This window comes from Lolium rigidum, chromosome 7 (assembly GCF_022539505.1).
Source record: "Lolium rigidum isolate FL_2022 chromosome 7, APGP_CSIRO_Lrig_0.1, whole genome shotgun sequence".
NCBI classification, from domain to species: domain Eukaryota; kingdom Viridiplantae; phylum Streptophyta; class Magnoliopsida; order Poales; family Poaceae; genus Lolium; species Lolium rigidum.
The window spans coordinates 145,260,456-145,279,694 of record NC_061514.1 but is presented as its reverse complement, the minus strand read 5'-3'; the positions used below and the strand labels follow the sequence as shown (position 1 = coordinate 145,279,694).

Genomic DNA, 19,239 nt, shown 5'->3' with positions numbered 1-19,239 from the left:
CATCTCCATGACAGCTCCAACAACAAACCAAAAACAGAGCAGCTTCCTCCCCTCCACTGAACTGCCCTTTCTCGCCGTTTCACGTGCCCCGCGCGGGCCGCTCCAGCACGCAAGCTACGCGGCCATCGCAGCACCTTTCGCAACTCGCTCATGGCGATCGCGGCAGTGGCCGCGCTGCTGCCGCTGCACATCGGATGCTCCGACGCGGCTCCCCGGCGTCCCGCTAGTTCCCTCAGAGCCCATCCGCGGAAGGGCGGAATCAGTGGGAGGCGGCGGAACCCGCCGTGCGCCGCCAGCTCGCTGCATCCCGGCAGCAACCCGAGAGCGCACCACCATGATCCCGCCCCCAAAGCCCCCGGCGTCGGCGACGTTGGCGGGGTGAGGGGCTTGAACAGCGGCGCCACCGCCAAGCCCGATCACGCGCCGCCAAGCCAGAGGAGGCGCGCCCCGCGCGACGTGGAGGAGGAGGCGTGGGCGCTCCTCCGGGAGTCGGTGGTGAGCTACTGCGGCAGCCCCGTGGGCACCATCGCCGCGTGCGACCCCAACGACGCCAGCCCGCTCAACTACGACCAGGTCTTCATCCGGGACTTCGTGCCCTCCGGCATCGCCTTCCTGCTCAAGGGGGAACACGAAATCGTCCGCAACTTCATCCTCCACACGCTCCAGCTCCAGGTGATCCCCCCGCTTTCACTAATTCATGTCTAGTCTATATGTTGTTATCAATACAGAGCGCGCGACTTGTGTTAACTGAATAGCTCTTAAATCCCGATACGATTTTGCGCAACCTATATGCGATTAGTTGAAGTTGATAAATGTGGATTTTCATTTACTGGAGTCCGCATCCTCCTACTAGCATATAATATCTTTTCGGGATGTATGTACCGTTTTGCTAAAAGTATCATTAGAACTGCTCATGGTGTACCAAGCTTAGCCTCTAATTTGCAAAACCTTTTTTGTTTAACATAGAGCTGGGAGAAAACAATTGACTGTCATAGCCCAGGCCAAGGGTTAATGCCGGCTAGTTTCAAGGTGCGTGTTGTTCCACTTGATGGCGGCGACGACGGTGCGACTGAGGAAGTCTTGGATCCTGACTTTGGGGAGGCTGCTATAGGCCGTGTGGCACCAGTTGATTCAGGTAGAGTTTTTGCAACCTTTCGACTAAAATACTGTTGGATCTGATGGTTCTGTCAATTAGAATATATATAGCATTAAAAAGTGCACCGTTATGATGGTTATTATCAGGTTTGTGGTGGATCATACTACTGAGGGCATATGGAAAATGTTCAGGGGACCTCTCATTCCACGAGAGAGTGGATGTCCAGACTGGAATAAAACTGATCTTGAAGCTCTGCTTAGCTGATGGGTTTGACATGTTCCCCACGTTGCTAGTCACTGATGGCTCCTGCATGATGGACCGTCGAATGGGTATCCATGGACACCCGCTGGAAATTCAGGTACCGCGAACATGTGAAAGTAACGGCGCAGTTAAGTTAAGAAAGTAACAGTATAGTGAAACGTCAGAAACACACGGAAAAGAAACAGCACATGACATATAACCGTATCAACACAAAGTCTCAAACTAAATACAATATACATTATTGAAGCCTGATCTTTTCTTACATACTGAATAAGTGAGCTTTTGGCATGTCTTAAATTCGTTTTGGGTGTTGCTAATTTCACCGCATGGAGCACAACCCTGTTCTGGAGCTACAGAAGTTGGCCAGCTAAAGAGACAATATTTTCTGGCATAGATCTATGCTCCAGAGTTGGATCAAACGTAGTTTTCTTGTGGATCTGTGCCATATTAAGCAAAGAAGAACAATACTTAGACCAAGTAGGAACGACCCAGCCTTGGGCCTGCATATGGATGTAACTTTGTGAATCTTTTGGGGCTGGCACAACACCCATGCTACAGTATCAAGGCGTGCACGATTTAATGTGAGGTTTATCATAAATTTAAGTTAGAAGAAACATTCGACGTTTACTGGTTTTAGGAGAAGTTATCGATCTTTTGTTGGGTAAGAATGCAAGACGGTTGGAAAACATTCAAGTATCATCCAAAATGGTTGTCGACTAATGACACGATTTTTTATGAACATTTTGCTGTTAAATTATTCATGTGACATGGCAGAAACCTATCCTCTGATAGAATTCACAAACTCACTTGAAGTCTAAATGCAATAATACATGTACAAAGAATTGACTAACCTATGGCCAGCAAAATATTTCGGCCTTTTAAAGTACTTGTCCTTACAAAACATGGTAGTTCAGGACATTCTAAGATTAGGGCTGGTATTGTCAATGATCTTTCCCCACTATCCTGGTGGATGAGTGAGGATAATTTTATGATATTTATGCATGATTTTCATATATCATTTTCATTTCTGGTGTAGGCTCTGTTCTATTCAGCCCTCTTGTCTGCACGTGAGATGCTTACCCCAGAAGATGGATCGGCTGACTTGATCCGTGCCCTAAATAGCAGGCTTATGGCACTCTCTTTCCATATTAGGGAGTATTATTGGCTTGAAAAGAGAAAGCTAAATGAAATCTATAGATACAAAACAGAAGAATATTCTTATGATGCCGTCAACAAGTTTAACATATATCCCGATCAGATTCCTCCCTGGCTAGTTGAATGGATCCCTCCGAAAGGGGGTTATTTCATCGGAAACCTGCAACCAGCTCACATGGATTTCCGATTCTTTTCTCTAGGGAACTTGTGGTCTATAGTAAGCAGTTTGGCAACAGCTGATCAATCTCATGCTATTCTGGATCTAGTGGAAGCAAAATGGTCTGATCTTGTGGCAGAGATGCCAATGAAGATATGTTATCCTGCTCTTGAGGATCAAGAGTGGAAATTTATTACTGGGAGCGACCCTAAAAATACGTGAGTCCTAGAATATCATCTATTGCGAATCTTGCAGGTCGTTTTGCATTTCTTCTTAACATTTGTTTTGCTTTGCTGCAGACCTTGGTCATACCATAATGGAGGTTCCTGGCCAACATTGTTGTGGCAGGTTTGCAAGAAACTTTGGTTTCTGTTTACTTGCTAATTGATATGTACTGGCCTAGTTAAGCACCTCTGGACCTTGTCGAGTGCTCAGTTGGTGCTATTGCTTGTAGATGTCAATGAGTTTCTTGTTTCATTTTTGCAGCTCACGGTGGCATGCATCAAGATGAACCGGCCCGAGATCGCGGCAAGAGCTGTGGAGGTGGCTGAAAGCCGTATTTCCACGGATAAATGGCCCGAATACTACGATACCAAGCGTGGGCGGTTCATTGGCAAGCAGGCCAGGTTATTCCAAACTTGGTCCATTGCCGGCTTCCTTGTGGCCAAACTGCTGCTAGAAAATCCTGAAAAATCTAGAATACTCTGGAACAACGAAGATGAGGAAATTCTTAATGCTTTGAGTCTGATGACTGGTCCATCCAGTCCGAAGAGGAAGCGTGGCAGGAAGACCTATATTGTGTAAGTCCAACAGCAGTTCTAACCTCTAGGATTTCATGGATGTTCCATTTAGTTATGTAAGAATCGTCCACATACCACTAGATTTGTACATATTAAAGTGGATGTTGTAGAGGAAATGCCCATTTTGAGATGCTATCATGCTGTTCTAGTGGTCTACTGTTAGCAAGGCTCAGGGGAACGGATTTTTGGCTCCGGAGCTACTCCGAGCTTCTTAATTCCAGAAAGTTCATTTAAAGTTTTTAAAATGCCCCTCCTGTTGTGGGAGTAATCTATGAACTTATGAATGCTAGTTTGCTGTTTTGCAAAAAAAAAAAATTGGTCTTAAGCCTGTGCAGAAAAAAACTAGGGCGAGTTCTTGTTGAAACAAGATGCACATCTCTGAATTTTTAGATATTTTAAAGATGCATAAATAGGTAAATAGTAAAACTGTAACTGTCAAAACACCCACCCTTGAATGTACATTCCCTTAGTGGGATTAACCGGATGAAGCAACTGAGGAAGGGATTATATGAAATTTAACCGAAAGGGATCGGGTGAGAGATCTGGATCAACCAAATCCCTCCCTGGATTAGATCCCGAACGGGTCCTTAGTGGGTTGATTGTGGAAGCACAGGCGCTAGGTGATGGACTTCGATTGGCGCTAGATCGAAATTACCAACGAGTTGAAATTGAAACACACGCACAACAAGTATTCAGATTAATGGATGAACCTGGTGGTGGTAGGTCAGAAATTGCGAGCATATGCCCGGAGTTAATGGAGCTTAGTGGGTTTTTTACTAATCTTAAATTCATGTATATTGGAAGGGTTGCTAATAAAGCAGCCCATAGGTGTGCCAAAAAGGCTAGTTTAAGTAGAAGAAGGTGCTTGTAGATTAATTTCACGCCACTACTTTTAGTTGACATTCTTGCAAAGGATTGTAATCCCACTATTTAAGTACTGAAGCTCCTAATTCGCTAAAAAAGGCACATTCCCTTATTTACACATGTTGCAACTCTGAATTTATATTTTTATGCTGCTTGCAAAAACATGGTTTTCCACACCAAAATAAAATCACTTTCACGAGCATTGTCCTATTTATGCCGACTTTTAGGATCTGGGGCGCGCCGGATGTTTGACCGCTCCCAGCCGCATGTCTCAAAGACCTTTTCCGTCCGGCGCGGTCCAATATAGTGTTCGGCACCTTAAGCCCATCCCCGCTACATAGAGGACGTTGTGGGGGCGCCGGATAGAACTAAGAACTAAAACCCGCGTCGCGAGTGGCGGGCTAGACTCGTCAGCCACACAGGGTTGCCACGCACCCGTCGCCTACCTCTGGCCAACACAAATTGATTGTCGTGCAGTGATGTTATAGTTCTTGCAAATCTTGAGAGGGATTTAAACTTTCAGTCTTGTGTAGTTAAGAAAAAAAAGAAACACAATTTATGGTAAAACTCAGGAATTTATAGAATTTAGAGCTAAATATGCTCGCCAAATGAATTCGGTAATCAATAACTACTAACCTTATGAATTGGTCTTGGCCTTTAATTCAAAAATCGGATTATCCGGTTAAAACTTTCAGATTATACTAATTAATTTTTGGATGATCTATATTCGTATGCTATTTGCATACCATATTCTATACCGTATGAGCACCACTTTGGAATCAGATATTATCCACCTGATTTTTTAAAATCAGATATGGACACCATAAAATGGACCCGGGCCCGTTTCGACGTAGAAATTATCTAATCCGTTTACACCCCTAAAGACCTAGAGACCTGCTAAGGGCAAATCCAACCCCAGCAGGCTGCTGCATAAGGGATCTCCGTTTGGGTCCGGATACGGCGACCCGCAAACACGAAATAGGTTTCGGTTCGTTTGCGGCTAGAGGCAGCCCTAACAGGCTCAAAAACGTTAAAAAAGGTGTGAAAATAAAACTTAACTTAATTCACATATTTTTGGAGCGAAAGCCCCAAGTTTTACACTTAAAAAAAAAGGAGTGGATAATCCTGTTGTGGGATGTCAGGCCGAGCTCACTGAAGACATGTAGAGACGGCCACACATTGGCCACTGGAGAAGGCGGCGGCAGTTACTCCAGTGTTGGCGGTGGCATCGACGTAGCCGCGTCCTCCTGGGCATGGGCGGGCACACATAGTATCATGGGTATTTTTTGGCATTAAAACTGAACCTGGCAGTACAGTCATCAATTCTAGTTTGTTTTGTGTAAAATATCATGCATGTCAAGCCGTGAGCTCCCGTGTATGTTGTTGGTTAGAGAAGGCACGGCAGCAACTGCTCCTGGGATCTAATACTTGTACATAAATTCACTAACTAGGTTATATTTATTTTTTATTCTGAATACCCATTATCAAATTTCTCGGCCCGCCACTGCTCTTGGGAGGACCAATGACCTCGTTAACGGGAGGCCATTTGGCGTGCTCCTCCGCCAAGGAAATGACCTCCGCACACTATGGCCTCCTCCTTCGTCACCCTCATGACCTCCTCCTCCATTGGCTCGTAGTCGAGGTCGACGTCATCTTCAGGCGGGTCCTTGGTCGCCGCCTTCTAGCAGACGGCCCCCGAAAACACCGGCATCCATCGGAGGGGCTTGACGTACTCGGTTTCTCCCCTCTCCCCTCGGTATTGGGACCAGTTGGCGTGGCCTGCGCGTGTCGTGGGGAACGTGTACCCCCACAGCGAGAGCCCGTACTCCTCCTCCTCCTTCACGGGTGACAAGGGATTAACTTATCAATGCCTATGGATTGTAGGCTAGGGTTTAGTTGGAAGTAGAGGGTAAGTAGATCTCGAAGGTTTCAGCCGAAAAGTACTCGACGAATATGAAAACTAGGGTTTGCAGACAATGATTCGATGATCTCCTCGTCCGTCGACTCCCCCTTGCACTATTTTTCCTCCTTGAAATCTATCTTTTCTGTTGTAATAAGACATCCTTGTTTGTCCCTTGGATGGATTGCCAATCTTCGAGTATCTCTGATGTCGAAGTTCTATATTTACATAGCGAGGTTTTTAGACCAAGGCACTTACGTTTTTTGATGTGTACATTGTATTTATGATTGCTGGCTTCTGATTTTGTTATATTTGGCGAGGTATTAATATACCAAGGCGAAATATTTCAGTGAATCTATATTGTATGTATTTTGAGACTTGGGCGTTGAGCCCCCGAGCGTGTCGAAAAATAAGAAGTATATCTCCACTATCTTTATTATATTGCAGCACCACGAGCCCGCCTCATTAAAAACCTTTCCCGGCCCCACTCGGTGCCCCGAAAAAGGAAAAGAGTGCGTCTGAAAACTCGTGGGCGTTTCAGTACATTGAAGTTTTACAAGGACTATGTTTTAGCTCTAGGCGTAGAACCGCCTAAGTTGCGCCACGTTCCAGGGGTTTGGCTCCTCCACCCCTGTCTTCTTGTCCTTTATCCTGTATGCTCCTCCTCCGATTACTTCCGTGACGATGTAAGGGCCAAGCCATGGTGACTCGAGTTTTTCATGACTTTTTTGCGTGAGCCGAAGAACTAGGTCGCCCACCTGAAAAGATCTTGGCCGCAAACGTCGACTGTGGTAATTCTTCAAGTCCTGTTGATATTTGGTGACCCTTGATAATACTTCGTCTCGAGCTTCGTCGAGTGCATCTACATCGTCTTCCAATGCTGTCTTTGACGCTTCTTCATCATATGCTGTGACTCTAGGGGAGTCGTGCTCTATTTCTATTGGAAGTACTGCTTCCGCGCCATGGACTAGAAAAAACGGGGTTTCTTGTGTCGCCGTATTTGGTGTTGTTCGGATGCTCCACAGCACACTTGATAATTCTTCAGGCCAGGTATGTCGAGCTTTTTCTAAAGGTCCCAACAGACGTTTCTTGATGCCATTGCAGATAATGCCATTGGCTTTCTCGACCTGCCCATTGGTTTGAGGATGTGCAACTGACGCAAAGTGCAGCTTGATACCCACTTCTTTGCAGTAATCCTTAAATTCGTTGGATGTGAAGTTGCTGCCGTTGTCTGTGACGATGCTGTGGGGCACTCCAAATCTGAAAACGAGGCCTTTTATGAATTTCACTGCAGATGCTCCGTCTGGTGAATTTATCGGCTTCGCTTCTATCCACTTTGTAAATTTGTCGACGACTACTAGCATATACTCTTTTCCTCCTGGCCATGATTTGTGTAATTTGCCCACCATGTCAAGTCCCCATTGAGCGAAAGGCCATGACAATGGTATTGGTGCTAGCTCTGCTGGCTGGAGAATGAGGTTTTGCGGCAAACCTTTGACACGCGTCGCAAGTTCTTACTATGTCCTTAGCGTCCTCAATTGCTGTCAACCAGTAGAATCCTGCCCGAAAAACCTTGGCTGCGATAGCTCGACTACTTGCATGGTGGTCACATATTCCTTCGTGCACATCCTTCAGAATTATTCTTCCTTCTTCAGGTGTGACGCACCTTTGCAAGACGCCTGAAATACTTCGCTTATATAATTCTCCATTAACCACTGTGAAAGCTTTGGAGCGTCGAATTACTCGCCTTGCCTCGACCGGATCGTCGGGTATTTCTTTCCTGAGGATGTATGATATGTATGGTTGCATCCACGGTATCTGTATTACCATGACCAAGTCTTGCTCTTCTTCTTCTTCCTCTTGCTTCTCCTTGGTAGCCCCCGAGGGTTTCTTCTCCTTCTTTTTTGATTTTGTCGACTCAGTGGATCTCTCTGTTATCTCTTCCCAAAATACACTCGGTGGGACTGCAAGGCACTGCGACCCGATGTTTGCAAGAACGTCAGCTTCGTAGTTGCTCAATCTACTAATATGATTTACTTCGCATCCATCGAATAACTTCTCGAGCTCATTGTACACCTCCTTGTATGCCATCATGCTATCATTGACTGTGTCACATTGGTTCATAACTTGCTGAGCTACCAACTGTGAATCGCCAAAGATTTTTAATCGAGTTGCTCCGCAGGCTTTCGCCATCTTCATCACGTGTATGAGAGCCTCATATTACGCTTCATTGTTAGATGCGTTAGGGAACGTCATCCGAAGGATGTACTTCAACTTGTCGCCTTCAGGTGATATGAGTACTACTCCTGCGCCAGCCCCTTCTAGTCTCTTGGACCCATCAAAGTTCATAGTCCAGGTTCTCGATAAATCTGGAGGTCCTGTATTTTGCAACTCCATCCACTCTGCGATGAAGTCCGGCAGTATTTGCGACTTTATTGCTTTTCTTTTTTCGTACGTGATGTCCCGAGGGAAAGTTCTATTCCCCAAAGGGAGACACGACCCGTAGCTTCTGGGTTGTTCAGTATATTTGACAAGGGAGCTTCGTTGACCACTGTGATCGGGTGTGCCGAAAAATAGTGGCGCAATTTTCGTGCTGTCGTGAACACTCCATATGCTAGCTTTTGGTGCCGAGGGTACCTTTGTTTTGAGGGCGACAAGACTTCGCTCACGAAGTATACCGGCCGCTGCACTCCATGGATTTTCCCTTCTTCTTCTCTTTCGACAACTAACACCGTGCTAACCACTTGGGGTGTGGCTGCAATATACAACAGGAGAGGTTCCTTTTCCTTTGGAGCCACCAGGATTGGTGGTGTCGAGATTTTTCGCTTCGGATCCTCGAAAGCTCTATCGGCCTCTTCGTTCCACTGGAATTTATCTCCTTGTTTTATCGAGCGCATAAAATGGTAACGCTTTTTCTCCTAACTTCGGCGACGAATCTGCTCAAAGCTGCGACTCGCCCGGTTAGGCTGCTGTATTTCTTTCAACTTCGTTGGCTTCCTCATTGTTACTATGGCTTGTATTTTGTCGGGATTTGCTTCAATCCCTCTTGCTGAAACTAGAAATCCCGGAAGTTCTCCTGTTTGGGACGCCAAAAGAACACTTCGTCGGGTTCGGCTTGAGGCAGAATTTGTCGAGGTTGTCAAAAGTTTCTTTGAGATCCTCGATCAACGTTGCCCCCTTTTTTGATGTTATGACGACATCATCGATGTATACTTGCACGTTTTTCCCGATCTGTGTTGCTAAACACTTCTGCATCATCCTCTGATATGTTGCTCCCGCATTTTTTAGACCGAAGGGCATTGTCTTGTAGCAAAACACGCCGTAAGGTGTAATAAACGCTGTTTTGGCTTCATCGTCTTCTTTTAATCTGATCTGGTTATAACCGGAGTATGCATCCAAAAAGGAAAGACGTTCACAACCTGCCGTGGAGTCGATGATTTGATCGATCCTTGGGAGGGGAAAGTGATCCTTAGGGCAATGTTTGTTGAGACACGTAAAGTCGACGCACATGCGAAGGACTGTCGTGTTTTTCTTCGGCACCATCACTCGGGTTAGCTACCCATGTGGCTTCGTAGATATCTCTCCGATAAAACCAGCTTCCTCTAGTCGATTTATTTCCGAAAGCATGGCTTTACGGTTTGGTTCGAAAACGCCGCAAAGGTTGTCCGATTGGTTTCACTTGTTGGATCCAAATTTAGGTGGTGCTCGGCAAGTTCCCCGGGTACTCCGGCATGTCAGCTGGACACCATGCGAAGATTTTCCAGTTCTCACGGAGGAACTCGACGAGCGCGCTTTCCTATGCGATATCCATGTTGTTTGCAATGGATGTTGTCTTTTTGGATCTGTCGGGTGAATCCGCACCTCCTTAGAATTTTTCTCTCGTGTTGAAAGTTGATTCTTTGTTTGGCCTTCCGACGTCCGGCAGTACGTCGTAATCGATCATGCTTTTCGACGCCAAGTATTCAGCTTGCATCCCGAAGGTTTCGATAACCGATGGAAATCTTTGTCGCACTTATCAGCCTAAGGCGAAACTCCCTTTGACCGTGATTGGTCCCTTGGGTCCAGGCAATCTCCATAACAGGTATGTATAGTGTGAGTACTGCCATAAATCTAGCATATGCTGGTCGTCCCAACAAAGCGTGGTACTCGCGATGGAAAATCCACGACTTCAAACTCCGGTTTCTCGATTCTATAATTTTCTCGGGTTCCAAACTGAACGTCGAGGTTGATCTTTCCCAATGGGTAACTTGGTTTTTCTGGTGTGATGCCGTGGAACCTTGTGTCTGTTGGCTTCAGGTTTGCTAAGGATATGTTCATCTTCCTCAATGTATCTGCATACATAAGGTTTAAGCTGCTGCCACCATCTATGAATACTCGAGAAACATCAAAACCCGCAATAACTGCTGGCAGAATAAGTGCTGACTGCCCTGGTCGAGGAACTTGCTTGCGGGTGGTCCGCTATGGTGAAGCCGATGTCTTGCCACGACCAATTGAGGTACTCAACTCGTTGGTGGAGGCATTTTCTCCGCCATGAACACTTGTCTCGAGATTACTTTTTGAGTTACGTTGGACGGCCTTCCCTTCGAATCATCGACACTTGCTCCGTTTGAGTTAGGATCAACGTAAGGTGGTGGTGGAGGTGCTGCCGCTATTCTGAGCTGATGCCGATTGTCGTCTGTAATCGCGGGAGGTGGCGGTAGGTGAACTTCGCTCCTGGGCTCCCGAGGATTGCTCTGTGCTGCTCGAGCGTGAGCATTTTCTGCGTATCTAAACATTGCCTGAAAATTTCGACAGTCTTTCTGCGAGTGCCACGGCCGACTTTTCCCGTTGCTGTCAAGGAAGAAGTGCATCTGGCACGGTCCGTTCAGCATTTCTTCGGGGGATACGAAAGGTCTTGGAAACCTTGGCCCACTATTTTGTCTATTGCGGGAGTCGTCTCTGTTGTCGCTTCTCTGCTCATTACTTCTCTGATAATCATCTCTATTATTTCCTCCTGCGACTGGCTCGGAATCCAGCCGAAATTTGCCACTGGAGCGTCGTAGTTCTGGTACTGTCGAGGAAATCGTCGCCTCGATTGATAATTTCGACCACGGTCCTCCTCAGGCGACCTGTGTCGTTTATTGTGGACAGCGTCTTCTCCGTCTGCCCATCTATTTGCTATCTCCATCAACGCGGATACTGTTTTTGGATTGGTCCTTCCCAAATCCTCGACAAAATCTCCACGCCTAATTCCTGCGACAAACGCATCTATTGCTCTCTCGTCAGATATATTTTCTGCCGAGTTTTTTATGATGTTCCACCTTTGGATATATTTTCTCATTGACTCATCCGGCTTTTGTCGACATGCCCTCAGCTCTTCTAACGACGCGGAGTTTTTTGCACGTGGACCTGAAGTTCTTGACGAATACGTCCTCGAAACTTTCCCAGCTGTCGATGGATCCCGGCGGAAGTTTTTTGATCCAAGATCGTGCGGCTCCACTTAAGTGCACCTGAATACTTTGCATGGCTGTTGCTCTAGTTCCTCCAGTTAGCTTCACCATCTCGAGGTAATCAATTAGCCAGTCCTCCGGATCTTGCAGGCCGTCGAACTTTTTGAAGTGATCGGGTAACTTGAATCCTGAGGGGACTCGAGTTTTTCGGACTCTTCTCGTGAAGCACGGTAGACCGCACATATCCTCGTCATTAAGCTCCGGAGACTGCCGATGATCTCTTCTGCTTTGCCTCGCTCTATCGACCCTTGCTTGTGCTCCTGTATCTCTTGCTCCACTTGGTCCTTCCGGAGCTGCCGCCGTTGCTGCCGCAGGTCGTGGACTATTTTGCCTTGTCGCTCCTTCGGGAGGCGTTGCTACGAACGCTGTCCCCATAGCTCCAACCCCTGCTAACGCCATGTTGTATAATGTTTCCCTTGGATCTCCCGGGGTGGCACGGATGCAAGGATGTAAGCTTGTGTCGCCATATACCCAGACTTCCGGTGTTTTAGGGATAATATTTCCTCTTGTATCTATCGACATAAAAGACATGTCGAGGTTTTGAACCAAGTGCTCTCTTTTCGCTTCGGGTATGTGTTGTAACCTTGATCTTCCTCTCGTTCCGAGCCTCCCCGTGGCTATCACCCGAAACTCTAGATTGTCCACTTAGATCCGCCCTTCTCTCGCCGGATGCGTAAGCTGCCTCCTTTCTCCTGTTCAACTCAGTCGTCTCGTTTTTCTATTTCTCGGGCGGTTCGTGCGAGCCTATATTGATAAGCTTGCGGTTCTTGAGCTCGTGGTTGTCGTCGTCATTGGCTCCGAACCATCTAGGGCTTTTGCCGCTCTATCCCAGGCTGCCTGTGGAAGTTGAACTCTGACGCGTGGTGTGGGCCCGACATATTTAGTGCCCATACCTCTCCTTAGATCTGAGGGATCGACAAAAGGATTTCCCAACTCGTCGAAAGCCTCCGATGTTTCCTCTTGATTTTCGATAGCATAAATCTGATGATATTTTGTACTCAGATCTATGTTGGGTTTGGTGACATCATTGTTGAGATTGATGAAGACCTTGCCCACTGTGAGAGATTTGTCAATGAAGTCGTAACTCGTCGACATCGCTTGAGCCATCGCTTATATATGAGTCCGCGAGATGACTCAAACGATGCGTTGTCGAAGATCTTGGCGAGTTTCTCTCTTGCTCGATGTCGACGTAACGTGTTGCCGAAGTTTCTTCTTCGACTCGGTTGACGATGCATAGCTTGAAAAATCGGAATCGACCGCCGACGATCCCGACGAAATCGGAATTTCGACACGATACGATCCTTCCTTCTCGACGCGAAAGTGGAACCTTCCGAACGTCATCTCCAAGGGCTCCGCCAGATACGCATATGCATCCAAACGGGAGGGTGGGTGAGGAACAAAATCAACAAGACCAGCAGCGATCTGTTTACCTCGATCCATAGTGTTGCTTCCGGTTGATGATGTCGAAGATCTTGAACGTGCCATCGAGATCAGATCCTTACGCCTCTAATTCCCACAGACGGCGCCAATTGACAAGGGATTAACTTATCAATGCCTATGGATTGTAGGCTAGGGTTTAGTTGGAAGTAGAGGGTAAGTAGATCTCGAAGGTTTCAGCCGAAAAGTACTCGACGAATATGAAAACTAGGGTTTGCAGACAATGATTCGATGATCTCCTCGTCCGTCGACTCCCCCTTTATATAAGAGGTGGAGCCGAGGGTTTCGTTTTGTACAAGTTACAGAGTCCGGGACGGTTTCTAACTCATCCCGCCAGATTTACAAACAACACTTTCTATTACAATTCTACTTTCCTTAACATATCTTGGACTCTCGAAACTTCTTATTCTTCGGGTAGTGGGCCTTCGATAAACCCCGGGTACTATCTTTGGCAGGCCCATTTGGAATGCCTATGTCAACGGGCGCCGGTGGCGGCGATGGAGGTTGGAAGGCCGGATCGGCCTCATCGTAGTTGAGGCCCTCGAGGTGGGCCTCGACCATCTCGCACCGAGCTTCGTGCTCGGCCTCGAACCACCGCTCCCACAGCAGGGAGTCGATGGTGTATGTCGGATCCGGTCGAAGATCCAGGACAGGTTGGCGCAACAGCGAAGGATCTCACGGCGGCGCGCATGGTTGCTCGTCGGGATCGGTGCTGGCACGGACAGCCGTGCCTGGTTTAGATGCCACCCATGCGGGAGATGAGCATCCGGCCAGGGGAGTGGCGCTCCGATGTCGGCGTAGATGCGCGCCATTGCCGTGTCGACGTTCACGTGCCGCTCGGAACACGGAACGAGAATAGGGCGTGGTGGCCTTGCCGCAGGCGCGCGAGCGTTCTGGCGGCCGCCAGTGCCGCCACGCAAGCTGCCAGAACGCGACCTAAAGGGCTTGTGGTCGTTCCAGCCAGGTCGGAATCAGCCTCCACCTCCTTTCTTTGCCATGGCCTCAAGGTGTCTTTGGTTTGGGAGCTCGGGGGTTTGGGAACCTCTGGGAGTGGGGACTGGAGTGAGAAGAGAGCGACCGGTGCTCTTCATTTAAGAAGACTAGCGTGTGTGTGGGCCCACGCCTCCTCGTCTCCCTCGGTCGCTAACGAGTGGGCTTGTAGATTTTCGGGAAGACCCGTGTGGGCGCGTGCACCGTTCGCGGCCTCCACAAACCGAGCGCATTTATCCGCTTAAAATGGAGCTCATGCGGACGCGAACGACCACGCAGTCCGTATGCATTTGTCCGTTGGGCGTCGCATTGAACCTCGCGGACCGCGACGAATGTCCAACGTCCGGATGTGGCAGCCCGTTGGAGTTGGCCTAAGAGCATCTCCAGTCGCCTCCCCCAAAGCGTCCCCCAAACCGCGCCGGATTGAGCGTTTGGGAGACGTGTTTTGTTCGTGCCGCGTTTGGGGGACGTCGCTCCCCCGCCGCGTCCCCCAAACGCCGCCCCCAAACATTTTTTTAAAGCTTTTTTAACACACAATCATTTATCAAATATAACATAGGAATAAATATGTTTGCGGAGATAGTTTTCAAATTAAAATTCAACAAACAATAAAACAACGGGCAGTTCTTCCATGACCAGTGCATGCAATCGATGCTTCCAAACATTCCAGGAAATCCTCTCGCAGCATTTTGTGCCATGATCCTTGCAGTCTCTTCCTCAGTTGGCTCTCTCAAGTAGTATTTTCCAAACTTTCCAACCACAGCTTGGCAAAACTTGTACATGTACTCAATGGCAGTAGACTCACTCATGCGTATCGGCAGGTGCTCCGTATGCAAGCATCCTCATGGCGGCGGTGCACTTCTGAATCGACGAGAACCCGACAACGCCTACAGCGTCGAGCTTTCGCTTGAAGTAGAGGTCGAACTCTCGAACGCCGTGGAGGATATTCGTGAACAGACCCTTGCTCATCCTGTACCGGCGCCGAAAATTGTCTTCATGTGTTGCACCATCTGCAAAGTAGTCGTTGTGCAGCATGGTATGCCCCTCCATCCTCTGCCGGGGCTTGGACTTCTTTCTCCCCGCCCTTGATCCTCCGCGGCGCGGCCTCTTCCTCTTCTCCGCCTCGGCGTCAACCATGTCCTGGAGGGACGCGATGATCAGCAAATGCTCCCGGAGGTCGTCGTCGAAGGCTTGCTCGTCCTCCAGCAGCAGGGCAAGCATCTCATCGTCCCTATCCATGTCTAAAGCAAAATCAATGGTTAAAATTGCGCTGAGGCAGACGACGCAACGAACAGCGGCCAATCGCGCCTACCTGGCAAGTCGTCGAGCACCTTGTGTGCGCGGAGGTGCGACGGTCTCTAGGTGAGCGGGCAATGGCCATGCATGGGGTAGGATGCAACGATGGCGATTCGGAGAGGTGGGAGGCGGATTGGGAGGGGGCAGAGCGGGTGGAGAATTGGCAGGTTTGGTTACCAAGAGAGTCTCACGGGACGAAATCCTACGTGGACGGGAGTGTCGGCGACCCCAACTCAGTCCTTCCACGTAGGGGCCAGCACAGAATTACCGATGATTGTATTGAGATCCAAAACTGGTCCGCAACTTTTGAAACGTGCCGGTCCAACCAGAAAAAAAAGAACCCGACCTCACACCCCTATTAAAGTTGATATGGGGCACGCCCGGTGAAGATGCTCTTAGGAGCCGTGTTGGTGCCTTTCCTGAGTTTAGGCACTGTTCTCGACACGGCCGACGAGTTTAGGGACCGAGCACGCATTTTACTCTCTTTTTTGACATAAACATACCTCTTTATTCATTTAAAATAGAAGTTACATCATTAACTGAAAAATGTACAATAGAAACTAGGGACTCATCTAACCAGACTTGTTGATTAGATCCACGAGCGCCTAACTAATTCATGAGCTATATAGTTTGCTTCACAAAAATTATTTTCAAATTTAATCTTCAGAAATTCGGAAGTCAGGTGATAGCAGTCCTCATCTATTGCAGCTGAAACTTCATTAGAGTAGCCTCTCTCATTCATTGCTTGGACCAGATTGATACTCTCAGAACAACATATAACTTTGCTGCATCCAACTGTTTGAGCTAAAATTAAACCTTGTTTTAAGGCATGTACCTTGGCCGACATCACGTGCGCCTGTAGTGCCAAGGAGAACATCTGAATCGAACGAAACATCAATATTAAGCTTTACAAAATTTTGCAGGGGCTTTGTCCAACCATCTCTTCTCAACTTCGGTTTAGGAGTATTGTCAAAACTTGTCAAAACCGATTCGAAAAAGAAAAGAAAAAGACTTGTCAAAACCAGAAAAGAGGAGTGTCCCGGACCTTTGCCACCCCCAAAAAAGGATTCCGGTTCCGAACCAAGTTATTCTACGCCCTCGTCTTTATATACTCTGGTATCTGAAGATCACAAGCGCGCTTTCGGCACCAAATAGCAACGTTCAAACCAGGCTTTCGGCACCAAATAGCAACTCGCAAATAGCCGGTTCCGGTTCGAATCTGCGATTCTACTCATGGAGAAGATGCAAGCTAGAAGTATTTCCGACGGCAGCAGGTACGAACGCATTTACCGGGTTAAGTTCTTACGACGGCAGCAGAGTATATCTCTAGTAGTAATTGTAATCCCCTCTGTTCATCGGAGATACAAACCACATCTGAGAAACGTTCGGCCCCCGCGTCGCCTTCTCTGGCGACACGGGCGGCACACCACTTACCCCGCCGCCCCTCGCCCTCGCCGCCGTCGGCGCGAGCCGCCGAGCAATGCTCGGCCGGTGCCAGCGGCGGCGGAAGTTGTCTTGCTCGAGCTCGCTGACAGATGCAGCGGCCCAGATGCGGCGAGGCGGTTCCGGATGTAGCGGTAGCACCAGAGGAGTATGCCGGCGGCAGTCCTGCTGGCGGTTGGCGGAGGGAGGGGTGTAGCAGATGGTGGCAGCCGCCCCTCCGGCGAAGCCGATGCGGCTTTCTGCGTTGCTGACCGGGGCCGATATGGGCCCGGGTTGGGCCGGGCAGGCCGCTACCATGGCAGGCAGAGGGGCGCGTCGCTGGAGATGGACCTGGTGGCGCTGAGGCAGAAGGTGGGGGTGGGCTGCAGCGGCTTGATGTTTTATGGACATTGACATACTCTTTCGCCGAGTATAATCTGCCCTTCCGATTTTTAGATTCTCTTTATAATACAACAATGATTGTGGTAGAAACTTTTGAATTTGACCCAAGACGGATTTAAAATTTCGCTTTTCTTATTATAAAGGACTACGAGCTAGTAGCATCGATACACCTTTCCTGAGAAGCCCAAGGACTGTTCTTTTTTAATTTCCTGAAAAATCTTGGTCGTTGATTTTTAATGTGCATGTCATATATTTCATATTCAGGATCAAACGCCCGAATCCAGGGAAGATGTTTTTCTTTATATTCAAGCAGAAGGTTAGGTCTCTAGTTTTCGGAAAAGACAAGGTCATTGGACGCCCAAAGAAGATGGTCAGGATATGTATCCGTGACGAGTATGGCACAAGAACATTGGCTAAACCCCGAGTCATACTTAAATCAACAACACTGTGGCACGAAAAAGAGCTTCGTAGTGAGAGGTGGAGGCTTTCATGGATGATTCACGTGTCTGAAGTCACTTCATCGGTGGCTTATAGCGAAAATTTTGGAACCATCAAAAGACTATCTTGTACGGTAAACAATGCACTTAATAAGTACAGAGAGAGCCGTTTGCAGGCGGGGTTGTTTTATTTGGTCCCAGAAAAGGAACATATGACGTTCAGAGTTAGCAGCTATCTTTATGGTGACAAGAACAGTAATTTCTTGAAAGACCTGTCAAGAAAGAAGACACTGGAGCGTGAGATGAAAGAGACTACACATGAGACCAGTGCTCCGGGGCCTGATCTATCCGACATAAATCGTGTCTCAATTGTTGATGGGACTTTGAGATTGTGTGACATGAGGCACTTGTTTTGCCTGTTATTTGTGTTTGCCTTAGCGTGGGTAATAGTACACATGTAAATAAGTTTTAGTTTAATGTACCGCGCGTGCTTGGTCGCTGCGGCGCCATCAATGGCATGCTTCTGCTTCCGCGGAAGCACCAGGACTGATGGGCATTGGCTGGGCTTCTGCGCCTCCATCAATGGCATGCGCGTGGAAACAAGCACCGACATTCATAGCGGCAGCGTACCTTCCCTCTTTAAGAGGGTCGTCTTTGCCCCGCCATTGCCACCGTTTAGCACAGCTCTCCTCCATTGTTGTTCCTCTCTACTTCCCACAGAACAGGCAGCGCGACCTCAGCCATGGGCAAGGGATGGCCGTACAAGAAGCCGAAGAGCGACCACTATGCCGAGTCGTCGACAGCGGTGGCCAAAAATAAGAAGAAGCGGCGCATCTGCGTCCCCATCACCGTCGGCTTGGCCCGACCCATGTACCGTGAGCGCATGGCATGCGCTCCTGGGTGAAATGACGTCCACCTCACCCGTGGGTTCCCATGCCGCCGGTGACATGGGAGGGCGGGAGCGGCAGCAAGGGGTTGCCCTACGCAGGGAGGTATCCCCTCAGCCCTTTGGCCGTCCCGTCACTTCCAACATTGTAGGTGTGGCTCTGGCTCGATTTAGCGATTTCGGATGGCTCGGAACTACATGGTGGTCCTCGAACCATTGACATGTCAATGCATACGGGTGTCGAAGGTAATTGGTACCGTAAGTGGACATGTAGAACGAGATTTAGGGACTAACGATGACAGTGGGTAGGGTAGAGCAATACAATACTCATACCCATATACGCACGAGTATGAACCATACCCATAATACCCGACAGGGACTGATACATCTCAAACGTATCTATAATTTTTTATGCTCCATGCTTGTTTTACACCAATTGTTGTATGTTTTGTTTATACTTCGTGGCACTTTTATGCATTTTTTGGCACTAACCTATTGACAAGATACCATAGTGCCAGTTCCCTGTTTTCTGCTGTTTTGTATTTCAGAAAAGTTGTACATGAAATTTTTCGAAATTGGACGAAACAAAAGCCAAAGTTCTCATTTTTCCCAGAGCGAAGACGGAGTCCAGAGAAGAGACGGGGGAG

General features: G+C 48.2%; 2 protein-coding genes across 2 annotated transcripts; both read left to right on the top strand.

Moving 5' to 3' along the window:
* Window positions 1-150: 150 nt before the first annotated feature.
* On the top strand, window positions 151-3,620 carry LOC124677954 (neutral/alkaline invertase 3, chloroplastic-like). Its single transcript, XM_047213887.1, has 6 exons — window positions 151-672; window positions 967-1,135; window positions 1,243-1,454; window positions 2,394-2,887; window positions 2,969-3,017; window positions 3,156-3,620. Exons 1-6 carry the CDS (start codon window positions 151-153, stop codon window positions 3,471-3,473), a joined length of 1,764 nt encoding a protein of 587 aa, XP_047069843.1. The 3' UTR covers window positions 3,474-3,620.
* Window positions 3,621-16,637: 13,017 nt separating this feature from the next.
* On the top strand, window positions 16,638-18,610 carry LOC124672128. The gene is made up of 3 exons (XM_047208404.1): window positions 16,638-16,719; window positions 17,534-18,109; window positions 18,427-18,610. The coding sequence occupies exons 1-3, from the start codon at window positions 16,679-16,681 to the stop codon at window positions 18,608-18,610; spliced, it is 801 nt and encodes a 266-aa protein (XP_047064360.1). The 5' UTR covers window positions 16,638-16,678.
* The last annotated feature ends 629 nt before the right edge of the window (window positions 18,611-19,239 follow it).

Bases quoted from the DNA above. Each gene is read 5' to 3' on its own strand.
- LOC124672128 (XM_047208404.1), top strand. From the start codon at position 16,679: ATGGAGAAGATGCAAGCTAGAAGTATTTCCGACGGCAGCAG. The intron at 16,720-17,533 runs GTACGAACGCAT...TTTCATATTCAG, and splicing joins AGTATTTCCGACGGCAGCAG to GATCAAACGCCCGAATCCAG. The intron at 18,110-18,426 runs GCACTTGTTTTG...TACTTCCCACAG, and splicing joins TTGAGATTGTGTGACATGAG to AACAGGCAGCGCGACCTCAG.
- LOC124677954 (XM_047213887.1), top strand. From the start codon at position 151: ATGGCGATCGCGGCAGTGGCCGCGCTGCTGCCGCTGCACATCGGATGC. The intron at 673-966 runs GTGATCCCCCCG...TGTTTAACATAG, and splicing joins TCCACACGCTCCAGCTCCAG to AGCTGGGAGAAAACAATTGA. The intron at 1,136-1,242 runs GTAGAGTTTTTG...GGTTATTATCAG, and splicing joins TGTGGCACCAGTTGATTCAG to GTTTGTGGTGGATCATACTA.